Here is a 22,786-nt window from a genome sequence, read left to right on the forward strand (position 1 = left end):
GTGGTTTGGAGTTAGACTAAATGAGGGTCAAGTCTGGTTTCACCACTGAGCAGTTATGGGGCCTGGGCCACGTCACTTGACCTCTCTGTGTCAGTCTCCTGGTCTACAGAATGGAAATGACAACCCCATATCAGAGCATGGCTGGAGGATCACTGAAACCATGTACCTAAACTCCTGGCTTACCACACAAAAGCAATCATTAGTACATTTTTGTTTTAATGAGATATTTGGGGCTTTACAACCATTAACTCACCCCCAGCATGCTTTCCAAAACTAGTATTCCAGACCCAGAACTACATCTGGTAATAATGAGCAGACATGCAGGCTGCCTTATAAGCTTGCTGGAGATTCCTGCATTCTTTCAGGTGTAATAATGAGCAAGAAAGGAGCCCTGACCCTCACACTCACGCCCTGCAGGGCCGCCCCAGCCTTCTCAAATCACAGGACATGTCTTCCAGCCCCAAGTCTGTCACCAATCAGCTATCTGGAAAGAACTGATTGCAAAAGTCCCTTTTACATCTAAAATTCTAAAAGAGGATCATTAAAGAAATATCAGGGGCCAAGCTAATTCAGTATCAATCAGGAGTGAATATTAAGCAACTCCAAAGGGCTCTGAAGTCACCAAAATAAATCATATTTCTGTCACTTCTGTCAAGGTGTGCTTGTGAATACGGCATCTATATTATCATTAACTCCTATCCCTCATTTGACTTCTTGCCAACCACTCCTCATTGCCATGGTAACAGCCCTTCCACTCATAGGGGCCTCGTGATCATAACTCTCCCATTTCTCTCTCGCTTCTGCTCAAGAAAGTCACAGCAGAGGTGAAAGCCACAGGAAACACGGTGCAAACAAGCTCTGCGTGCCCTCCTGGACCTGCACGTTCCACTCCTGCCCCCACTCCCACCCCTGTAAGGCACCCTCAGTTCTGTTCCCCAGCCCAGGGGGCCAGCTTCCAGGTCCCCACCCTCACCATGTTGGAGATGCTGCGGGTGTTGGCTGGGTTCAGCATGACAATCTCAGTGGTGATGTGGCCTTCCACAGCCTCGGTCATCTCATCCACTGTGCAGTTGATGGAGGGGTCGTAGGTCTTGAACCAATTGTCAGCATACCACCCAATGAGGAACCACACATACTTCTTCCCAAAGAGCCGCTCCTTGTATACCTGAATGCAGAGGAGGAGGGCTGGGGCTTTATTTCTTTTTTTATCTTATTTCCCTTGACACTATGCAGCCTCTGGGGAATCAGAGAAGAGCAGAGAATTGGAAAGAGTAATCTACAGGTCTTGGATGGAGTTGGAGACACTCAACTACTCCTCCTACTACTAAGTTTCTACTGAGCTAGTCAGGAAATATGGGATTCAAGGGTTCCTGTAGAAACCCAAAGGGGTAGGAAGGTAAAATCTGGAGAAAGTGCATTTGTGAGAAGCCAAGAGATGGAGTCAAAGCCAATGGACAGAGACTTCATCTAAATGATTACCTCAGATCATCCACTCCAAACTGAGCACATGTGCACAAAGCCCCCCAGACAACCCAGGGACCTGAACACACGTGCACAGAGCCTCCCAGACAGCCCAGGGACCTGAGCGCGCGCACACACACACACACACACACAGCCCCTCAGACAGCCGGGGACCCGAGCACACATGCAGAGAGTCCCCCAGACAACCCGGGGACCCGAGCACATGTGCAGAGAGCCCATCAGACAGTCCAAGGACCTGAGGACACATGTGGAGAGCCCACCAGACAGCTCAGGTCCCTGAGCACATGTGTACACAGCCCGCCCAGACAGCCCAGGGACCTGAGCACATGTGCACAGAGCCCACCAGACAGCCCAGGGACCTGAACACATGTGGACAGAGCTCCCCAGATGGCCTGGGTACCTGAGCACACGTGTACAGAGAGCCTCTTGGATGGCCCAGGAGACCTGAGCACACATGCACAAAGAGCCCCCCGGAAAGTGCAGGGACTCAAGCACATGTTCACAGAGCCCCCCAGATAGCCCGGGAACCCGAGCACACATTTGGAGAGCCCCCCAGAGAGCCCAAGGACCTGAGCACACGTGCCCAGAGCCCCCCAGACAGCTCAGGAACCTAAGCACACGTGCCCAGAGCCCCCCAGACAGCCCAGGGACCTGAGCACATGTGCAGAGAGCCCACCAGACAGCCAGGGGATGGAGCCGACCCTCCCTCTCCAGATTCCAACTCTACCTCACAGAACACTTTCCGGGCTTCAGTCTCATAGAAAAGTCCCACGATGATTCGGGCATCCTGGCGCTACAGATCGGAGACAAATAGAGCTCATGACAAACAAAGCAAGCACTTGCACAGCTGTGATTTTTTTGCATGAGTGCATGTTGCAGGGTTCTGCTCGAGGGGTGCTGGATTAATGCCACCTGGATGAGGAAAATAAACTTCCCAGGAGATGGTACTATCTCCCAGAATCAGATTAGGGTGCTAATCCTATTGCAACATGTCAGTATATCAAATCAACCCTAAGTTTACACATTATTCATCAATTATATGGAATATATGACTGCATATAATGTTTATTTGCATCTCATAAATACATATATATAAAAACTTAACAAATCAACTCATGGCACACATGAAGCTTATACGATGTTATATGCTAATTATATCTCGATACAAAAAAACAAAACAAAAAAACAAAAAAAACAAACAAACAACACCCCTGCCCCTGCCTGGCTCTCCTCTCCAACCTACCATGGGTCCCCCACCCTGGTTCCTCAGCGGCCGAGCCCACGACCCCCAACCCCTGCACCTTGAGGTTCTTGACAGGCACGGCAGGATCTGAGAAGAAGCTCTGGCGGAAAGTAATCTCAATCCCAGCCTCCTTCACTCGTTCCTCTAGGTCGTCCAGAGTCTTGGGTGGGAATGAGAAACAAATGGAGAAAACATGGGGCATGCCATGGGGTAAAGACCGGAGATGTACAGCACTCCAGAACCCCTCCCCATGTGTGTCCCTGGGTGGGGAGAGCTCCAAGGAAGGTGTCTGTGGTCTCAGGATATAGATCCTACAGAGGATCTGTGTCTTGAGAAGTCACCCCATTCAGCCCGCCCCACCACACAGTAAAAGTGGGGGAAAGACAGACAGGCTCCGGTGTGGACAGGATGGGAAAACACAGCTGCATCAGAGAAGAATCCCTGCACCACGGAGACGGTCAGGGGAGGGTTAAGGGGCCACTGAACAGGAGAGTGGACAGGGTCCAAGAGTAGGAGAGAGGGCCAGCTGTCTTTTTCAGGTTCAGAGCCCTGCATCTGAACCCCCACTCTGCCTCGTTGTCCACCCACCTCCCTCCCCCTCCCTTCTCCATCTCTTTTCTATTCCCACTGTTCCCACTCACACTACCACCACCCCTGAGGGTCTCTGGAATGTGCCGCCTCTCTGGGTTCCTATCACATATTCCTTCTTGCATCTCATCTCAACCCTGGGGAAAAGCTACTATAATAGAATTGGGTCAGTTGGGGTCTAATTATCTGGCAAAGAGAGCATCAAAGGGAAAAAGTGCCCTAAAACCAAACAGTTGGAAAGGACCCTAAAAACCCGGATCTGTTTGTTCCTCTGGTTGCAAAAAGACACCCACTGAACCCACTCAGAACGGGTTTGCTTTTGATAAAGAAGCAGGCTCTTCTCCCCAGAAGGCATCCTGGCCACGGCACCATGCCCTGGAGTGGGACACAGGCCCCCTTACCGATGTGAACACCTCGGTGGTCTGCTGGATGGTGGCAATCTTCCTCCAGCCCCACTTCTCAAAGAGCTTCACTCGCGTAGGGTTGTGGAGCGTGGCCGAGGGATGAGTTCGGAAGAAGGTAGGAAAGCGCTGCCGGTTGGACAGAGCTGGTGAGCTGGAACCATAGGAGAGCTAGCGGGACAAAGGCAGTACAGAACAGGCTCACCTGGAGCTTGTGCACCGTCCCCCAGGCTGCCTCCCGGCCCCCCACCCACTTCTGCCTCAAGCATCATGGCCCTGCACCCCCACCTCACCCCAGCACAGGTGCACAGTCCCCGATGGGACTCCACTTCCCGCCCACAGGGAGCAGTTAGCTGCAAGGAGGCCTGGAAAGGACCACGAGCCTTCCAAGGAGGTCCCCACAGTCTCCTCACACACAAAGTGGGAGGACCTTCTTTCCAGCCCAGCCTACCACAATGAGGTTCCACATCCTGGCAGCCTCAGCCACAAGCGTGGAGACAGAGCTGCAGCCAGGCATGAGGATGATCTTGATGGGGTCGTTGTAGAGCAGTTCATACAGGTACTTGGTAGCTTGGCCTGGGTCACACTGAATGGAGAGGGGTACAATTGGTCCTCCTGGTGCTACTCCCCACTGCAGCTACCCAGGCCCCCGTCCCACCCTGGACCCCATCTGTCTGTTTCCCCTCATGCATGAAACACCCTCCCCTCCCATCCTCCTGCCTCCTCACCTGGGTTCTCTCCTCTGCCAGAACTAGTGCACAGACCCCCTGAATCCCCTTCAGCCCCTTCCCACACATCCCTGAGCCCACCATCTTCTCACCCCAGTCCTTGTCTCCAGGTCTGTAAGTGCTAAGTATCTGTGAGTAGAAAAGAGTCTGCAGGAATGTGCATCAACCCTCCCTAGTCCTGGACAGGACAGAGTCCTAAGAACCACATGATGAAATGCCTCTCTCACCCTACAAACCCCTTCTCTCCACCTTCCATTTTTCCTAGCTCATCTCTCTCCTGGGCTGATGGTAAATAAACATGAAGAGAACAGGGAGCAAGACTGCCAGGGGGTCCGGCAGGGCGCAGTGATCTGATCCTTTCCCTCCTGCTGGGCCCTGACATTTGCTGGATCCATTAGAAGAGGGGGCGGAGACAGGGGGGAGAGACAGGTGACAGAGATGGGGGAGAATAACTAGAAGGAGGCTCACCACAAACCAGATGCTTTCAGAGTACTGATGAGAGGCAGGGAGGGGGAGGGAAGGGATGTGGGGGGCTAGCTGTGTGCGCCCCCCTGCCTGCTCCCCTCCTGCTGAAGCATGACATTTCTGGAGCTATTGGAGCCCCAAAGGAGGCAGAGAAGAAATGGAAGCTAGCGGGAGCCGGGGCAGAGGAGACAGAGGGGACCGGGGCTGGGTAGGGAGGGAAGGAGGAAGGCCCCCCCAGAGCCTTCTCACCTCCTGCCAAGGCCTGACATTTGAGACATCAGGGAAGTTGGGCCAGGAGAGCCAGGTGGGGCAGGAAGACCGAGGCTCCCATCCCCCTGCTAAGAGGTGTTTCTGAAGGCTCTTCGCCCTTCCACTCAGACTCCTGCAGGCATCTGTGCCATTCTCAGGCTCACCCTCTCTCACACTTCTAGCAGAGTACCCCAGATCTCACCTCAGCTCTCCCCAGCAGCCCCACGGAAAGGCTGACAGGACCTAGGTGGACACTGACACCGACAGGGCGACCTTGGTTTTCTCATCACCCCCCCCCCCCCCCATCCCTTCTCTCTTGCACTGGTCCCTCCGTACAGATCCCTTCCTTGGGCTTCTCACCCTCCTCCCCTCTACACTTCCTCTCAGCCTCTCTTCCGCCCTCTTCACCAAGGAACCTGATACATTCCAGTTGACACATCCCAGTTCCCTGCTCCCCTCTCCCCTGCTGCCTCTGTTACGTTCTCTTCCACGTCCTTTGGTGGAGAAGAGGGAGCGTCTGCTCCCCAGCACCTCTGGTGGGTTAGTCTGAGCCTCAGACCTGACCCTCTGCTCCTCAGACCTGACCCTCCAGCCTCAGACCTGACCCTCTGCTCCCCTTCCTGCCCTAACACCTCATTCTCCTCTGTGCCCTGCTGCTCTTCCATAGGCATCTGGGGTTAAGCTACCCACGGAATCCACCAGGACAGGATCCTCAGGACTCATTCCTGACCAGGGACTTAGAATCTGTGTTTGGAACCAAGTCCTCTGGTGATCCTCGTATACACCAAAGTTTGGGGATCCCTTCAAACTGTGAGGAGGGATCTGAAATCCCCCACCAACCCCTAGCAGTACTGTGTTCTCTTCTCTCCAAGCACCCACTTTCAACCCCGCTTCTGCCCACTCTTCCCTCACAAACATATTTCTCAGCTGTTCAAAGAATGACTACACATCCTGAGTCCACTCAGGTCCTGAATCCTCTCCTCTGTACTCCTCTCTACTCTCCCCCAGATCCCTCACGATTCTGGGGTCATATGTCAGAGAAGATAAATTTGAGGCCCCAAGTCTCAGTCCTTCCCTGTGCTACGTTCCTCCTCAAACTCCCAGTTACTCAAAGGGCACAGAGTGGGAGAGGAATCTGATGGCACCATTCTCTACTCCCCTACCCAAATTCGCTTACCTAGCCCCCCCTTCCCTGCCTCCCTTACCCTACCTCCATCTCCCTTCTCACACCTCAGAGGCCACAATGCCATAAGGAAGATAAAGTGAAGACTCAAGTTCCACAGGATGCCCAACGATGATCTCTCCTCCTCATCATCATCACTCCCTCCCCCACTGCCATCCCTCCCTGCTTTCTCTCCTGCCTGTAACCAGACTCCCCTCTATCCCCATGCAATTGTGGGGGCTCCCATGTGGATCTCTAATGCAGCTCATTTCCCGGTGCCCATGCCCACCTCCTAACCATTAGCTCTCCCCGACCACAATATGCTGTCTATCCCACAGTCCAGGAATCCTCTGCAGGGCAGGGCGCCCAGCTACCCTGTTGTTTTCTGCGATAAATAAAGAGCACTCAAGTTCCCCAAAATGTTTGGTGTTCAGTCTGTTTCTTCTAGTTCCAACCTGCTGCCAAGATTCACCTTATTACCACGGTAAATGGAAAGCCCCCCACCTCTGACACCTCCTCCGTCCCCAGACCCCATTCTAGGGTCAGTTTACTCCCCAGAAGATCAGGCTCGGCTTGGACCCTAAATCCATCACCAGCTCCCCCAGCATCCCCCACCCCCACTTCCCAGCGTTCTGGGGAGCAGGAGGCTCTGCCTCCCGTCTTGACCAACCTCGTGCACCCCCAGACCCTCATCTTGACCCTCCAGCCCGTGACTGTCCCCAGGCTCCCGCCAGTCAGACGTGGGAGGGGTCCTTGTCGCAGTCGCAGCAGTCGCTGGGACCGAGGCCCCCCGCCCCCACCCCCCGCCCACCCCCACCCCCCCACCCCCACCCCCGGGACTACCTTGCTGTCGTGGTGGATGAGCTTGAGCTCGTAGTCCGGCAGGATGTCCCTGCGGCTATTCACGTCCTCCAGCGCCATCTCCACCGCGGGCTGGCAGGCCTGGCCCCCCGGCCAGCCCCCGCTCATGGGAAACAGCGCCCCGATGTACACCGCTCGCCGCTCTGAGGAGGGGTGCGGGGGTACCCGCGGGTGAGGCCGCGGGAGGTGGGGGGCGTGGGAGGGCCCCGCCGGGCCCACCCCCGCCGCCAGCAGCAGCAGCAGCGGCAGCGGCCACCTCGCCCGCGGACACAGGACCCCCGGACCCATGGCCCGGCGGAGGGGCGGTCTGGGGGGCGGGAGGCGCTCAGGGGGGACACTTTTCCCGGGGAGGGCTGCTGAGGCGGCGTCGAGGAGGCGCCTCCATCCTGCGCTCTGTGGGGAGGGGGCGAAGGCCCCAGGGAAGCGGGGCGGGTGGGCTTCCGACGGCCCCCAGGGCTCTGGCTCCCGCCACCGCCACCGCCACCGCGGACTCTCCTCGCGGACTGACCGACCGACCGACCGGGGGGAGGAGGAGCGGGAGATGGAGGGTTGGGAGGGGGCCCTGACGTCAAAGGCGCCGCGGCAGCTGCGGGCGGGGGGAGGGGCGGGAGGGCGGCGCGACGGCGTGGGAACAGCGGTGGGAGGGGAGGGAGGGAGGGGAGGGAAGGAGGGAAGGAGGGAGGGAGGGAGGGAGGGAGGGGACTCGCCCTCAGCCCGCCAGGCGGGGACGGGGGCCGCCCCGGGGGCGCGGGGGCCTGGGATGGAGACGCGCAGGGCGGCAGCGGGACGCGCGCCTCTGGCAGCCGCTGTGCGTGGATGGGCAAAGGGAGAAGGCGGCGGGAACCGCGGGGAGCGAGCTGGTTGGGTGGGAAGGGGGTGGCGTGAAGGGAAGCGATGGGGGCGGAGGCGGGGACCCGGGGCTGCGGAGACAGGCCTGGCTCGGGTGCCTGGGGACCCGAGAAGGGCGAGGGTGGCGGTTCGGAGGGAGCGAGGCCCTGCCAGGCTGCGGTGGGCGCGCGGGGGCCCCGGGGTGGGGGTGTCGTCAGGCACCCCCCCAAGAGGGTGGAGGGGAAGCAGCAGCGAGGGTCAGCTCGCCCCGTCGCCCCCCACGCCTCAGCCGGGCGCCGCGATCCGGCAGAAGCGGGGTCTGGCGGGAGGCGGGGCGGAGGGCAGGGCAGCCGACCGGGGAGCGGGGAGGGACCGCGCGCCTGCAGAAAACCCCGACAGAGGCAGAAAACCGGTAGGGAAAGGAGGGCCAGCCGCGAATGGGGTCGGGGTGGGGAAGGGGGGACAGGACCCCGCAGCTGGGGGCGCGACCCGGGGGCGCAGGGCGGACTGTGAGGGGTCAGGGCATTGCGTGCGGTGCGCGACAGGAGGGTTTCTGATCTCACCTGAGTGCGGCGTTCGGTTCACTGGCAGCAGGAAAGACGGGGATCAGAGAAGAGTTACCACTGGCGCCCAGCGCCCCGGCCAGAGCCCCAGCCCCCTCCCACATCTGTCCAAGCCGGAGAGGACCGGGGACAGCAGGAGCCCGCGTTCTGAGGGGAGGGTGCCTGGGGATAAGAGCAAGGTGGGGCTGCGGGTCAGGACCTACGGGTGTTTTTATTTCTCATAGGACAACAGAATTTGAGAGGGGAGTGCCAGCCGCTAAGACAGGGGCAGATCCTGGCTTTGTGCAGCCTAAATATTAGAAAATTCAGAGGTCTCTCTTCAAGAGAAAAAATACCAATCACAAATCCAATTGATTTTAAACTACTGCTTTGAAAATCTTTCTTTTGCATTTTTGACAAAAAGCTGTGACCATGTGAGCACATTATTAGTGCACAAGAAGAGACTCTGGGCAAATGGAGCTTAAACTCCATTAGCTTCATAGCAAATCCACCCCTGGGTAGGACCCTCAATTTCCACAATGGAGTGGTAAATTACAAGCAGAATAATTACTGTGGGGGAAAGCCAAGCCCAGGACCTTGAAAGAGTCTACAAGAGTAGGGGAAGCATGGGGCAGGCCTGCATCCCACAGAGAAGATGCAAAGGGAGAATCTGGGGGCCCAGGAAGGGGGGAATTTTGCAGACCTAAATGACAAGGTGTTGGACACAAGACGGAGTCCCTTGGTGAACGATGGAGGATGCCTGAGAGTTATGGAAAAGGACTGTCCTCTTCCCCTCCCCCATCTCTGGGTTAGTCTCAGTGCCCTGACATTTCTGCCCCCAATTCTAAGTCTTTTTTTATTTTTTTACACTGATAGTTTTCCGTCCCAGATATTCTTTCCAATCTTAACATTTTTTTCTACATATGACATATGATTTATTTCTGAGTCTTTACAATAATCCAGTTATATAACAGATGGAGAGTAATCCATTGTAGAATAGGGTTATGCAAAGAAAGTTCTAAGTTTAGAGAAAGGGACTGAGGCTAGGGGGAATTGGAGTATTTACGCTTTAAGACAGGGACACCTGGGTGGCTCAGTGGTTTAGCACCTGCCTTCCACCCAGGGCATGATCCTGGGGTCCCACATCGGGCTCCCTGCAAGGAGCCTGCTTCTCCCTCTGCCTCTGTCTCTGTCTGTCTCTCATGAATAAAATAAAATCTTTAAAAAAAATAAAAATAGGAAAAATAAACCTTAAGACAAGCGATGGAGGGTGAGACTCATAAAGGACAAGAGAACATCTGAAGAACCATGAGCAGGGAGGAGATATAGGAAGAGGAAGGAAGCCTTGGTGCAGATAAAGTGAACACAGGGGCTACAAAAGGGGCCTGGAAACAGCTGGGAGGGGGGAAGAGTTGGGTTTTCACCTCCCTCCCCCAGACCCCCCCCATCTTGCATAGCACCCCATCCTTTCCCGCCATCCCTTCCCACCCTCTGGCACCCTCTGCAAGCATCCTCAGTTGCAAGTAGGCAGCCATTCCCCTCACCCTGGCAGTGGGGCTTGGGAGTGCTCCACTGGCCCTGACTACAGATACTCCGGGAGCTGCCCACAAGATGGAAGTCAGGGTCACACCGGAAATCCACCCGGGCTCCATCCAGAGCGGGGAGGTCCCCACCCGTCAGGAAGACCTTCCCATTTTCCAGGACCAAATATGACTTGGAACAGATTCGGACTGTGGAGAGAGATTGAAAAGTGAAAAGGAGAAGCACGTTGGGAAAGGCTCCTTCCCCTTAAAGAGCAGGGGCTGCAGACTGGGTTTGGGGGCCGCAAGCATACTACTCTGCAGGAAATCAGGGGTGCAAAGGATTTGCTTCTGCAGCTTCCATTCCTCCCTTAACCCTCTAAGCATTCACACATTCCTAGCAGAAGAAAGGAAAAAGCATTTCCATGGTAGGAACCCAAGATGGAGCCATAAAGCACATAGGAGGGGGTCTCTTCAAAGTCCGTGGCAGTGGACCGCTCCCTGGCTTCCAGACATGCAAAGGTGTATAACTGTAGACCCACAATCAGACTGACTTTTCTTATTATAGCTGACTTACACTACTGTTCAACTGGGTTTTGCTTCAGGAGTATATGATCTCTGCATTGGAGACAGAGGCAATCACAAGTGCCATGAAATCATTTTGAGTGTTTTTGCACAATCTGGCATTAATAATCCCAAAGAGAAGAACTCACAAGATGAATAATCAAGTTATTTTATGATAAGGTCAGTGGCCTCATGCAGGGAGGATGAGATGAAAGGTGTGGGCCGCTAACTTTACTGCCTCCAAGTGCACATAGTAAAGTCCCTCTTACATAGTGTTAGCTCGAGAATCATATTTGTGAATTTTGTTCCAGTGGATTTAAAGTGCTGACTTGTAAGTAATGCTAAGTTTGAGGCAGAAGGAGGGATGGTCTTTGCAAGGCTACTCACCACAGCGGCTGGGTGTGTCCATATCTGTCCAGGAGCCATTGGCCAGGCACTTTCGGACCTTGGGCCCCACCACCTCTCGCTCTCCCCGGCACACATACTCAATCTCATAGTCCACCGGCAGGAAGTTGATAGCCTTCACCTGGTCACGAGTCAGGCCCCTGTACCTGATACCCCCTTCCCAAGGCGGGTGTATGATCTGGCAACCTAAGGGGTGAGTCGGCTGGGTCAGAGAGGAGTAGCGGGGGCGCAGAGGAGCCCAGGGCGTAGTCAGTGGGCAGGTGGCGAAGGATGCTAGGAGGTGGGTGTAGTGATGGGTACAGAAACACTCTCCCCGCCCCCAAAGGACAAAAAGGCCTCAGCCAAGGGTTAGGACTGGTAAGACAGCTCACTAGTGAGGAGGGAAGGGCGCTGATCCCCTAACGGGGAAAGCTAAGAATCGGTGAAAAGCTACAATGTGCCAGTGGGCCCGGTCAAACAGGCTAAAGGAGGATTTTGAGTGCATTAGGGTGAGAGTACAGCCACCCAGGCAGCGTAGTGGGCAGGGAAGGAGGGGTGCGGTTGAGGAAACAATGGAGGGTCACGGAAAGGTGGCCTATGCGGCGATGTGGGGCAGCGCAGGGGCTGCCGGGGAACAAGTAGGCCGGGGGAGAGGTCAGGGGTACCAAAGGCGGGCCGTGCAGACGGGGTTGCCAGGCCGGGATGCTGTGTCGGGCTGACGGGACAGTGATGAGGACCAGAAAGGGGGGTACAGGAGAGGGGGAGTAGGTGGGGGTGCCCGAGGTCGCCCGTGCAGATGCACCTTCCGAGGTGGCGTTGGGGGTCTGTGCCCCGCCCGCGCCCGGGGGGCGGAGGAAGAGCGGCGCCAGCGCCAGCGGCAGGAGCAGCAGCAGCATCTGAGTGACAGGCGGCCGTGAGGACCGGACCGAGCCCCGCCGGCGCGGCCAACCGCGGGGTGGGGGGAAGGGGAGCGCCCGGCCTCCCTCGCCGGGCCTCCGAGCTCCGACCCGGCCCCCGCCCGGCCCCGGCCCGGCCCCGGCCCGGCCCCGGCCCGGCCCCCGCCCGGCCCCGACCCGGCCCCGACCCGGCCCGGCCCCGACCCGGCTCCGCCTGCGGACTAGACGCGCGCAGGGCGGAGGAGGCGGGGGCGGAGCTGGGCGCCGGGTGGCGGGGGGAGGAGGGAGCGCCTGTCCCCACCCTCCTCCTGCCTCCCTCGGCCCCCCACCCTCCCGGGACTCCACCTCTCACCACCTCCTCTCCCCCAGCCCCCGCGCGCCCCTCTCCGAGCGCGGCTCCCGGCCCGGCCCTTACCTCGGCGCGCCTGCCCAGCTTCCCGGCCTCCCGGCCTCCAGGCCCCAGGCCCGGCCGCTCCTCCCGCGCCCCCTCCTCTCTCCTCGGCCTCCCCCTCCTCCGGCTGCTGCCCGGCCGGGGTCTCGCTCCTGTCGTGCTCCCCCAGACTCCACCCCGCTCTCTCGTTCCCGGGGCGGCGGCGGCCGCGGGAGCGGGAGCGGGAGCCGGGAGCTCAGGAGGCGGCGCCGGGGACCGGGGGAGGCTCCGGGCGGAGGGAGGAAGGAGGGTGAGGACAAGACAGGGCGGGGGGAGGGAGGGGGAGACCTAGGAGAGGGCGCCTCCCACAAGCCGAGCCCCGGGAGCCGCCCCGGATCCCGGCCCCGCCCTGGACCGCCCACGGCGCCGGGGGCGGGGGCGGGCGGCGGGGGCCAGCACGAGAGCTAGGTGGGGCCGGGGGTGCGGGCGCCGCGCGGAGGAGCAGGTGCTGGGCCTGGGATCCGGGGCGCAGGTGGAGCCGGACGGCCGCACGGCCCGGAGTGCCCTGCGTCGGGGTGAGAGAGAGGCGGAGGCCGGGGCGCTGGGGGAGGGAAGGGGACGGTTTGGTCAGACGGGGGCGGGGATGGGGCGGGGGTGGGGGGCCGAGAGGCTCCCGGGGAGAGGGGAAGCCCAGGGCAGGAGACTCGGACAAAGGACCGGGAGCCAGAGCCGGGAAGGCGGCACCGGAAAGAAATGGGAGCAGTAGAAGAAAACATCAGGGACAAAGACCTCCAGCGGGCTGCAACCAACCTTATCCTTCCTTCTTTCCCAGGGCCTCAGACTCAGTGTTGCTGGTGACGGCCCCGGAGTCCTGGGCACTGCAGGCAGGTGCAGGTTGCAGTTGCAGGTGCGGGCCTCAGTGAGTTCCCGGCTGTGAGGCTCTAAGCGAGGCTCTGTGCGGTGGTGATGGCTCTGTTTATGTGTGTGTGTAGGGCTGGGAGCGGGGGGCTGTTTGTGTTTGTAGGGCTGTGTGTGTGTGTAGGGGTCTGTGTTCACGGGATCAAAGGTGTATGTGTGCATTCACAGGAAGGAAGGGTGTGTGTGTGTGTGTTCACAGGAGGGGAGGCTGCGTGTGTGTGTGTGTGTGTTCACAGGAGGGAAGGGTGTATGTGTGTTTGCAGCAGAGAAAGTGTGTATGTTCACAGGAGGGAAGATGTGTGTGTGTGTTCACAGGAGGGAACGGTGTGTGCGTGTGTGTTCATGGGTGTGGGTTTGGGATGCTAGGGGGGGGGGTGTTTCCTTACAGGGGAACAAAGCTCTTTCTGGCTGGTCCTGGTAAAGAGGAGGGAAAACGGAAATAGTGTGAGACTGATGGGAGTGGAGGTTCTCAGCTGCCAGCCCTTTCTGTAATAAACGTCTTACAATGAATCCTTTACTGTACTGAGCTGAAATCCAAAGATGATAGGTCCTACCTACAGACATAAGTATGAAAAATCAACGTGCTTCCTTATCTGTATCATCACAGGGCAATGAAAAACAATAATCTGTGATAAAATACCAGGAGCAATATTTTACTGTGTGCGTACTGAGACCCGACTACCCTGCAGGTTGTAAGGAAGGAGGCAGATGTGTGTACCTGTCCGCAGACGCACAGGCATGGAGCTGACATGGGCATGCTGACACAAGTGCTGACTTAGTGACTCAGCTACCTCCAGCATGTTGCCATCAATGAAGTCATTTGACACAATGCTGAACAACTCTTGGTAGCAAAGTCATTTAACACAGAACTGTAATTGTATTCCTAGAAAGTTCATTGTATATTAATACCATTTTTTAAACAGTATTAATTTCTAGGCTCAGATAATTAAACACAGGTTTTCATGTACATGAATCTCCTAAGGGACATTTGAGATTCTGGATGAGGGACAGTTCATCGTGCAGGCTATGCTTGGAAGAACATCTCATTGCTCTGCCTTATTCATAAATGCCAACATGGCCCCCCCATCACTGTGATTACAAAAGAAAAGCCCACAGCTTTTTAAAAATGTTCCCCAGGGAGTGGTTGAGATCCAGTGAGCTAGGAAATGGGCAGAAGAGAAGCGGAGAGTGGGGCAGGATTTCTAACCAGTCAGAGCATCAGCCACCTGTCCTCTGAGGGACTTGCTGTGCTCTCAGCTGGGAGGACCCACCAGTGTGAGTACATAGAGTACACGTGGTATGCAGTTACCGACACCAGGATGCCACGTGCACTGCTTAGAAAAGAAGCGTGCCTGGCCATCCCGTGTGCACTGCGGTGTGGTCCTGGCCCAGGGCTCAGCATGCCCTCTGCAGGGTGCTCTCTGCGGAGGCACCCTCCCAGAGCCCACAGCTGGGTTCTCCAGTCCTCCTCTTGCATTCTAGCAATCCCTCAAGTCCCTACTTCTAGGCTGTGCTGAGTTGCGGGGGGGATGGGAGGACAGATCCTCCCTCCAAAAAAGAAGTCCGTGAGTCTAAGAAACGGGAAAGTATTTTGGTGATATTTGCTGCTGTGGTGGTATTAAATCAGAAAGGGAACCACCGCCATGTCCAGCTCACAGAGTATTTGCTGGGTTCCTACACGGGAATGCATCCACTCCGAGGAACAGCTACGAAAACACGCTAAATAGAGCAACTGATAACATTAACGTGGCAAAGTGTGAGAGTTTGAGGCAGAAAAGCAGAACAGGAGATTTGTACAACTTTGATGTGTCTATGTTTAAAAGCTGGAAGAAGATACTTGAGGATGGTAGCTGTAATGGTCTCTGGGGCCATGAATCTTTGGGCTCCTGTTTTGTTGCTGTTATTCAATGTTCTCTCAAATGTCTTACAGGTGTTACCTTTGTAACTACTTCGTAGTTCTTGCTAACTGTCCTCAGCACTTTGAAAGGGATCAATCTTTGGTTCATTTTATTCCCATCCTCCCACTTCCCTTCCCGTCTTCTCCTCACCTTATGCCCAACACTGAGAGTGTAGAGCCCAGAACTTAATAGCTCACATGCCCTGAAAACATATTAACCAAAGTAGCCCAGTTAAGTGCTGGTTGGCTGAGTGCCAGGTGCTTTCGGAGGGCATCCAACTGAATTCTCGCCCAGCCACACAAAGTAGATGTAATGTCCTTAGTATGCAGCCCCCTAAACGGTGATTTGGGGAAACAAACTACAAATCAGAGGTTCCTCCCTCTCCCCCGCCCCCCCCCACTTTGAAATTGACAGACCCAATATTTGAACTCAAGCCTTGTAGTCTGTTTCCAAATTCTCTCCACTGTGTTCAGAGATTTAGTCTGAAGGCCTGCCTCTGACTTGGCTTCCACCCCGAGCATCTGTCAGAGGTCAGAGAGCATCGAATAACTGGTGAGGGTGGGTATGTGAGCGGTGGGTGTGCGTGAGGTTGGATATCCGAGCAGTAGGTGTGTGAGGGTGGGCACGTGAGGGTGCTTGTGTGGGGATGGGTGTGTGGGGGTGTGCGCGAGGGTGAGTGCATTCGGGTGCTTGTGCGTGACAGTAGGTGCGTGAGTAGTGGGTGGGTGAGGGTGTGTGTGAGCATGGGTGCGTGAGGGTGGGTGGTCACGTCCTCTTGCATCAGGGTGGACGTCCTGTCTTCAAGAACGGCCTTCTGTCCTGCACAGCTCTTCCAATTTAGGGTCCCGTGTAGGACAAAAGCCTCAAATTCAAACATGGGGTATTTACAGGTCAGGCTTCATCCTGCAGCACCACTAAGAGTCCTGTTGACCCTCCCCTCCTGCTGGCCTGCGGGATCTCCTCGTCCTGGGCTCCGGGGACAGGCTCACAGCATTGCAGAGCCAGAAGAGGGTCAGGGCTAAGGAAGCCTTTCTGCAACAAGTCCATCCTGGGCTCCCCATGCACACTTCTAGTCCAGTTGTACATTCTTGACACTGCTGGCCTTGGGGCTTGGTGCCTAGACCGTGATAGAGTATTTCTAGGAGCCTTTACAGGCATGTATAGGGAAGCCCAGGATGGACTTGAGCAACTCAGAGAAATATAACAGCCACATCCCTAGGCCTGCTCTGGAGCCACCTCCCTACCCAGAGGATGATCTGGGTCATGGGGGAGCATGTCTCACACCTGCTGGGGCCAAGTGCCAGAATACAAAATTGACACCACCTGTTGCTCCTGGAAATGATTTCTCTTCTATAATCTCTATTATAGAAGGGAGCCCTTTATAATAAATAAATGAACACAGTGTAATGAGATGCTACTTAATCTGAACAACAGAAAGGAAAATAGTTACCTAGTTTCTCCCTCCTTGTAAAGGGTATATGAGGTCAGGTTAACAGATTTAGAAAGCATTCCGTCCTCACAGACAAATGTAGTATTTCTATTCCTGGATTCCTGGAACTACAAGAGAATTGGATTTCTAAAGACGTCACAACAAACAAGTGTTATGTTGAGTTAAATATATGTAATTACGTACCTACGAGATATGAATATTCATACCAGCCCAAGAAGGCTATGTATCTTTTTTTTTTTTTCAAGAAACATATGCATCATAATGCACGTATGCATTTGGGCAGTGAGATGGTAGGGGTTTTGTCTGTTCATTTTGCTGCAACAGATTTCTCTCTCATTATGTCCAGTTCAGGAATCGATAATGATTGTTCATTTATTCAGAGCTCACTAGCACACGATCCAAATAATTCTCAGAGAAAAAAAGTCACACCACCACATTTTTCTATTAGAAACTACAGAAGGCTGAGAACTCCACTATTTGATACATGTGTACAGGGCTAACATCCGAAATAAGCACAACCCTGTCTCTGCAGTAAAATACATGATTATTTTTTAAGATTTATATTTTCATTTGAGAGAGAGAAAGCTTGAGCCAAAGGGGCAGAGGGAGAGGGAGAGGGAATCCAGTAGACTTTGCTGAGCGCTCCCCACATGGGACCCATCTCATGTCCCTGAGATCGAGACCTGAGCTGCTCAATCAACTTAGCCACCCAGGCACCCCAAAGCATGTGATTATTAACATTAGGTGCAGTAAATAAAGACCATAAATAGCTTCACATCTGATCATCCCACCAATGAGGTAGAAACAACATTTTTATTTCTGGAGCAGTGTGGGTTTTAGAAAAGGGTGTGTGGAACTGAGTGGACAAATACGAAAATTTATTTATGAATGGATGTTTTAGGAGCCAAGTGAACAAATCTGAGACAACACACTAGAGATTCTATTCATGGAAATACTATAAAAACACTAGGAGGATCCTCATAATGGCCCTATATGGAAATGACAGGGCAAGATGGGCCCCGCCCTATCCAGGGGCCCAGATGGAGGACTCGAATCTGAGCAGAAAGGAAAGCCTCTGCTTTCAGCGATCTAGAGCAAAGAACAGCTGCCGAGTTTTCACTCTTCTCTGTCTTTCCAAGTGTCTCTGATATTCTGAAAGTCAACATGATTCATACACCCTCAGATGCTTTCAGTATTTATTTCACTTAGATCAGCACAGAAACACATTTCCTTGTCTAACTTACAAGCAACTCACTTTACCTGCCTTAATCCTCCCAACCATGTCTCCGCTGCTATCATGGTCCATTTTCAGATGAGAAAGCTGCAGCTCAGATGCTGGACCAACCTGCCCAAACTTACCTGCTCCAGCCCCGATGTCTGGTCCTCCTCCCTCTTGCTCATGGTGCTCCCACCACACTGGCCTGATTGTGTTCTTGGAACTCACCCAGATACTTTCAGCTCAGGGAGTAACAGCCTGGACATGTGCTCTTCAGCCTGCCCATCCTAGGGCACCATCACCTCAGTAACTGCTCAAGTCACCTCCCCAAGGAAGCCTTCCCAGAATTTCTCACACTTACCCAGAGTCCACAGCACAGACTTCACCTTGAATAGCACTCTGCTCAGTGGTAATTTCTTTTTGAAGTACACAACCCTTTCTTTAATGCCTGCCTTCCTAAGCAGACCCTGAGCCCCAAGGGAGCAGGGCCCCCAAGCCAGGTGCTCACAGCCTCCCCACCGCAGCATAGTGCCTTAGAAGCTTAATGAAAGATTAAGCAACAAAACATCTTCTGACTCAACAGTCTTCACTCCGCCTTTAACTCTCCTAGTCCCAAGTCTGTTGACCTCCTGCTGGCCTCATGTTTGTCACAGATCTCTCCTAGCATTGGTGAAGTGAGGTGCCTTCTTCCACAGGCCATACCAGAGACACATTGCCCACCCATCTACATCCTGCATGAGTCCTCCAGGACATTATAGATATAGTCTCTAGCGTGCAAGTTCTCGTCCACGGGGCAGCACTAACAAAGCTCATAGCCTCTGTGCACAGCACATCACCCAGAGGATGGCCTTGGTGCTCTTCAGAAAGTGCCGTACCAGAAGCAGCCTCTCTGGTCCTATCCCAAGATCCTGCTAGGAGGTAGGGGCAAAGCTGGAGAATTTCCAGCTTGTCGAGAGCAGACATGCATCCTGCTGGATAATTACAAGTAGGAGCAGGGAGGAGACAAAGGAGGGACAGACAGGTGGACCAAGAGCCCTCAGACCTCAGGAAAAGGACTGGTGGCCCCATTGTCCCTGGTTGTTGTCAGGCAGACAGCCAGTGACGGAGCTTCCTCCTCTTTCTCCTGCGCTAGATGCCCCAATCCTAGATCTGAGGCCATGCTTGCATTCTCTCCCTTAAACCCAACCCGACTGAAGCCATGGTGGGGAAATTGTCCAATGATACGGGTAAAACAGGAAGCAAGTGTCCTTGACTTCTTACCAACATCTTACCAAGGGAATTGGGGTCACATGGCTTCTACTCTTGGGGCCTTAGGAGGAATAATGCAAACTACCTGGCTGTTAATGTTGGCAGCAAAGTGTTCAGAGGGGAGGACAAAACAGCTCAAAGAGCCACAACGAGAAGGGGCTGGGCTCCTACGACCATTCCCCTTGAGGTTAACTCCTGAATGACTTCCTCCCCTGGGCATTGAGGACCGGGAGAGAACAAGAACAGTAGGATAGTCATATCTGCCATCATCGTTGTAAGACAGTTCCATGGGCAATTCTTTGATATAAAGGGAGGTAGCAAACATAGGTGAAAGGGAAGAGGACTTAAAGTAAAACCCAAAATCCTCGAGTCCCATGTGCTGCATGTGCTTGGAGGCAGTAGCTGGTGTGAGCGAGTGGCAGACGCCCCTGCCCTATTGTGGGGACAATCCTCTGTTTGCTCACTTGCTTCCATGCTTATGAGGCTCACATGCACTAAAAGTGCTCTGTCAGCTTGAAACAGACAAATATTAGTACTTAAAATTTTGTTATGGGAGAAAAGTAGATGAAAGAGGAACGATGGCCCAGTCCTCTAAGACAAAGTCCTCCAAGAAAAGAAGTATCTGTGTGTAATATCACAAAGATAGCAGGCACTCACGGACATGTGTGCTTGACTTAAAAACAGAAACACGGAGCTTTCCCAGTCTCACAGCCCAGAGCGAGGACACTCCCACTGTCCTCTACCTTAACCATCCAGAAAGCCCAGAGCCACAAGCCTCGTCTCTGAGCACCTCCCCAGATGCTCAGATCTGGGCTTGGCTCCTGCACCCTGTCCCAAACTGATCAGGAAGTACCCCAGAAGCCACCTCCCCAAGACATACAGAACACTGCTGAGCCTCTGTGCCCCTCACCCTCCCTCACCATCCGCATTCTTTTCTTTCTTTTTCTTTTCTATTTTTTTTTTTTTTAAGATTACGTTTATTTCAGAGAGCCTGTGCAAGAGCAGGGGGAAGGGCAGAAGGAGAAACAGACTCTCTGCTGGGCAGAGAACCCACACAGGGCTTGATCCCAGGACCTGAGCCAAAGGTAGATGCTTCATCCACTGAGCCACCTAGGCGCCCCTCCTCATTCTTAAAGTGGGGATAATAAGATATCCCTCCTGCTGTTGTAGCGAAGAGCTGACATAATCACATGTGGGAACTCTGCAAGCCCACAGAGGCTCCCCAAAACAGGTAGCTCCTTTCTGCTCCTAAATTCACTGTGGGCATAGCTCAGCTCAGACCCCTTACAGGGATCCAGAAGAGATGCCCCGGGGGCCCCTGGCTGGCTCAGTCAGAGAAGCCAGTGAGTGACTCTTGATCTCAGGGTTGTGAATTCGAGTCCCACACTGGAGGTAGAGATGATTTCAATAAATAAGCTTAAAAAAAAAAAAGATATGTGCTAGCCAGGCCTCATGATGGACACAATTGGTGTGTTAAGTGTTCTTCCAGAGAGATTGCAGCTGTCCAAACAAATATGTCTCCCCTTCACGACTGTAAGTACAGCAGCAGACTGTAGTTGAGGCACATCTTCCATATTAATTCACAGAGAGCTTCCCCTATTGCTTTATTATAGCTAAAGACTACTCCACTGGATGGCTATCTCATAGTTTATTCCATCAGTCCATTTGTAATAGGCCCTTTATCCTTATGATATTTTGCAATTACAAACAACGCTGCATTGAATAACTGTAAATGTGTCATTTCCCACACATGAGGTTTACCTGTAGAATCACTTCCTGGCAGTAGAATTGAGTAAGTTGTATATGCATTTTTTTTGTGTTGATATCACCAAACTAGAATCAAAAGGGAACTCTTTTTTTGTTTCCTTGTTTTGTTTTTTGAAATTCAATTTGTCAACATATAGTTTAACACCCAGGGCTCATCCCATCAAGTGCCCTCCTCAGTGCCCGTCATCCAGTTACCCCATCACCCCACCCACCTCCCCTTCTGCAACCCTTTGTTTCCCAGAGTTAGGAGTCTCTCATGATTTGTCTCCCTCTAATTTTTCCCACTCAGTTCCCCTCCTTTCCCTTATCATCCCTTTCACTATTTCTTATATTCCCTGTATCAGTGAAACCATATGATGATTGTCCTTTTCTGATTGACTTACTTCACTCAGCATGATACCCTCCAGTTCCATCCACATCGAAGCAAATGGTGGGTATTCGTCCTTTCTGATGGCTGAGTAATATTCCATTGTATATATACCACATCTTCCTTATCCATTCAACTGTTGGAGGACATCGAGGCTCCTTCCACAGTTTGGCTATTGTGGACATTGCTGCTATGAACATTGGGGTGCAGGTGTCCCGGCTTTTCACTACATCTCTATCTTTGGGGTAAATACACAGTAGTACAGTTGCTGGGTTGTAGGGTAGCTCTATTTTTAACTCTTTGAGGAACCTCCACACAGTTTTCCAGAGTGACTGCACCAGTTCACATTCCCACCAACAGTGCAAGAGGGTTCCCAAAAGGGGACTCTTGAGATGCCCGGCTGGCTCAGTCCAAAGAGCATGAGACTCATGATCGAACTTATGGGTTCGAGTCCCTTTTGGGGTGTAGATACTACTTAAAAATAAGTAACCTTAAATATATACGTAATGGAGGGACTCTGACCTGAAAAAGAGAATGTTATCAAAAGGTCTGCTCAGAAAAGTGAAAACAAAAGATTCAGAATGTTTTCATACCGATGTGTTGACATTGTTGGTAAGTGGCTCCTAAGAAAATATTACTGGTTGATATCTCCCATAACCATCATTGAAAGTATGACAGGTGTGTAAAGGAAATAAAGTTGGCTCAAGGTTTTTTGTGTTTTGATTTTTGTTTTTGTGAAAAGACATGATGTCAGCCTTCATAGTCTTTACAGTCTGGTAAGGCAGTTTTAAAACTGGAATGCAGAAAGATGGCAAAATAAATCTATGCTGTTTTTATTATATAAAAAACAAAGCATACATATATTTCTTATGGCCAGTAATTAAAATATCAAGTTTCTTTAGTCTGGGGTGGAATTATTCACATGCTTAAGCACTCTGTGGTAACTGGTATAGGAAGTTACAATTTAAAATAGGTTTGATGGGGCCTGGGTGGCTCAGTGGTTTAGTGCCGCCTTCAGCCCAGGGCCTGATCCTGGAGTTCCGGGATCGAGTCCCACATTGGGCTCCCTGCATGGAGCCTGCTTCTCCCTTTGCCTGTGTCTCTGCCTCTCTCTCTCTCTGTCTCTATGAATAAATAAATAAAATCTTAAGAAATAAAATAGGTTTGATGGAGTTGGCAAATTGAATTTAAATTTTAAATAATAATAAATAAATAAATAAATAAACAAACAAACAAACTAAGTAACTAACTAACTAAAAATAATATGTTTGATGGGACGCCTCGATGGCTCAGGAGGTCAAGCATCTGCCTTCAGCTCAGGTCATGATCTTGGGGTCCTGGGATTGAGTCCTGTGTTGGGCTCCCTGCTCGGCAGTTATATGCTTCTCCCTCTGCTCCTCCCCCTGCTTTTGCGCTCTCTCTCTCTCAAATAAATAAATAAAATCTTTAAAACGTTTGATTTATAATAGGAATTGGGGCACCTGGGTGGCCTGGGTGGCTCAGTGGTTGAGCAGTAGTTGCTGTGACCGTTAGATGGCGCCAGTGACCAGCGAGCCTTCCATCCCTCCCTAAATTGAGTATTTTCCCTAAGGAGCTGCTGCTGCTTCTTTTTTTTTTTTTTTTTTTTTAAGATTTTATT

General features: G+C 53.3%; 1 protein-coding gene and 1 long non-coding RNA gene across 4 annotated transcripts in view; one reads left to right on the forward strand and one right to left on the reverse strand.

Annotated features, from left to right (window-relative positions):
* GABBR1 (gamma-aminobutyric acid type B receptor subunit 1) overlaps positions 1 to 12,596 on the reverse strand; it is a 26,348-nt gene extending 13,752 nt beyond the window's left edge. For 2 of the 3 annotated variants that reach the window (XR_003145429.3, XM_025470926.3), the window contains exons 1-11: positions 12,329 to 12,596; positions 11,820 to 11,913; positions 11,021 to 11,224; positions 10,094 to 10,279; positions 8,571 to 8,591; positions 7,162 to 7,322; positions 4,166 to 4,300; positions 3,715 to 3,885; positions 2,784 to 2,885; positions 2,210 to 2,275; positions 974 to 1,165 (exon numbers count right to left, since the gene is read on the reverse strand). Coding sequence is in view for 2 of the 3 variants with exons in the window: in XM_025470926.3 (XP_025326711.1) it covers positions 974 to 1,165; positions 2,210 to 2,275; positions 2,784 to 2,885; positions 3,715 to 3,885; positions 4,166 to 4,300; positions 7,162 to 7,322; positions 8,571 to 8,591; positions 10,094 to 10,279; positions 11,021 to 11,224; positions 11,820 to 11,913 (1,332 nt within the window). In the remaining variant the exon portion in view is untranslated. The remainder of the gene's footprint in view (positions 1 to 973; positions 1,166 to 2,209; positions 2,276 to 2,783; positions 2,886 to 3,714; positions 3,886 to 4,165; positions 4,301 to 7,161; positions 7,323 to 8,570; positions 8,592 to 10,093; positions 10,280 to 11,020; positions 11,225 to 11,819; positions 11,914 to 12,328) is intronic. The other variant, XM_025470929.3, reaches the window with a different exon arrangement.
* Positions 12,597 to 12,707: 111 nt separating this feature from the next.
* LOC112674477 (uncharacterized) lies at positions 12,708 to 22,332 on the forward strand. Its single transcript, XR_004812355.2, has 3 exons — positions 12,708 to 12,858; positions 13,116 to 13,246; positions 13,809 to 22,332. It is a non-coding gene; the product is annotated as an uncharacterized LOC112674477 (long non-coding RNA).
* The last annotated feature ends 454 nt before the right edge of the window (positions 22,333 to 22,786 follow it).

The sequence above is a fragment of the Canis lupus genome, chromosome 35, assembly GCF_003254725.2.
Source record: "Canis lupus dingo isolate Sandy chromosome 35, ASM325472v2, whole genome shotgun sequence".
Lineage (NCBI taxonomy): Eukaryota > Metazoa > Chordata > Mammalia > Carnivora > Canidae > Canis > Canis lupus.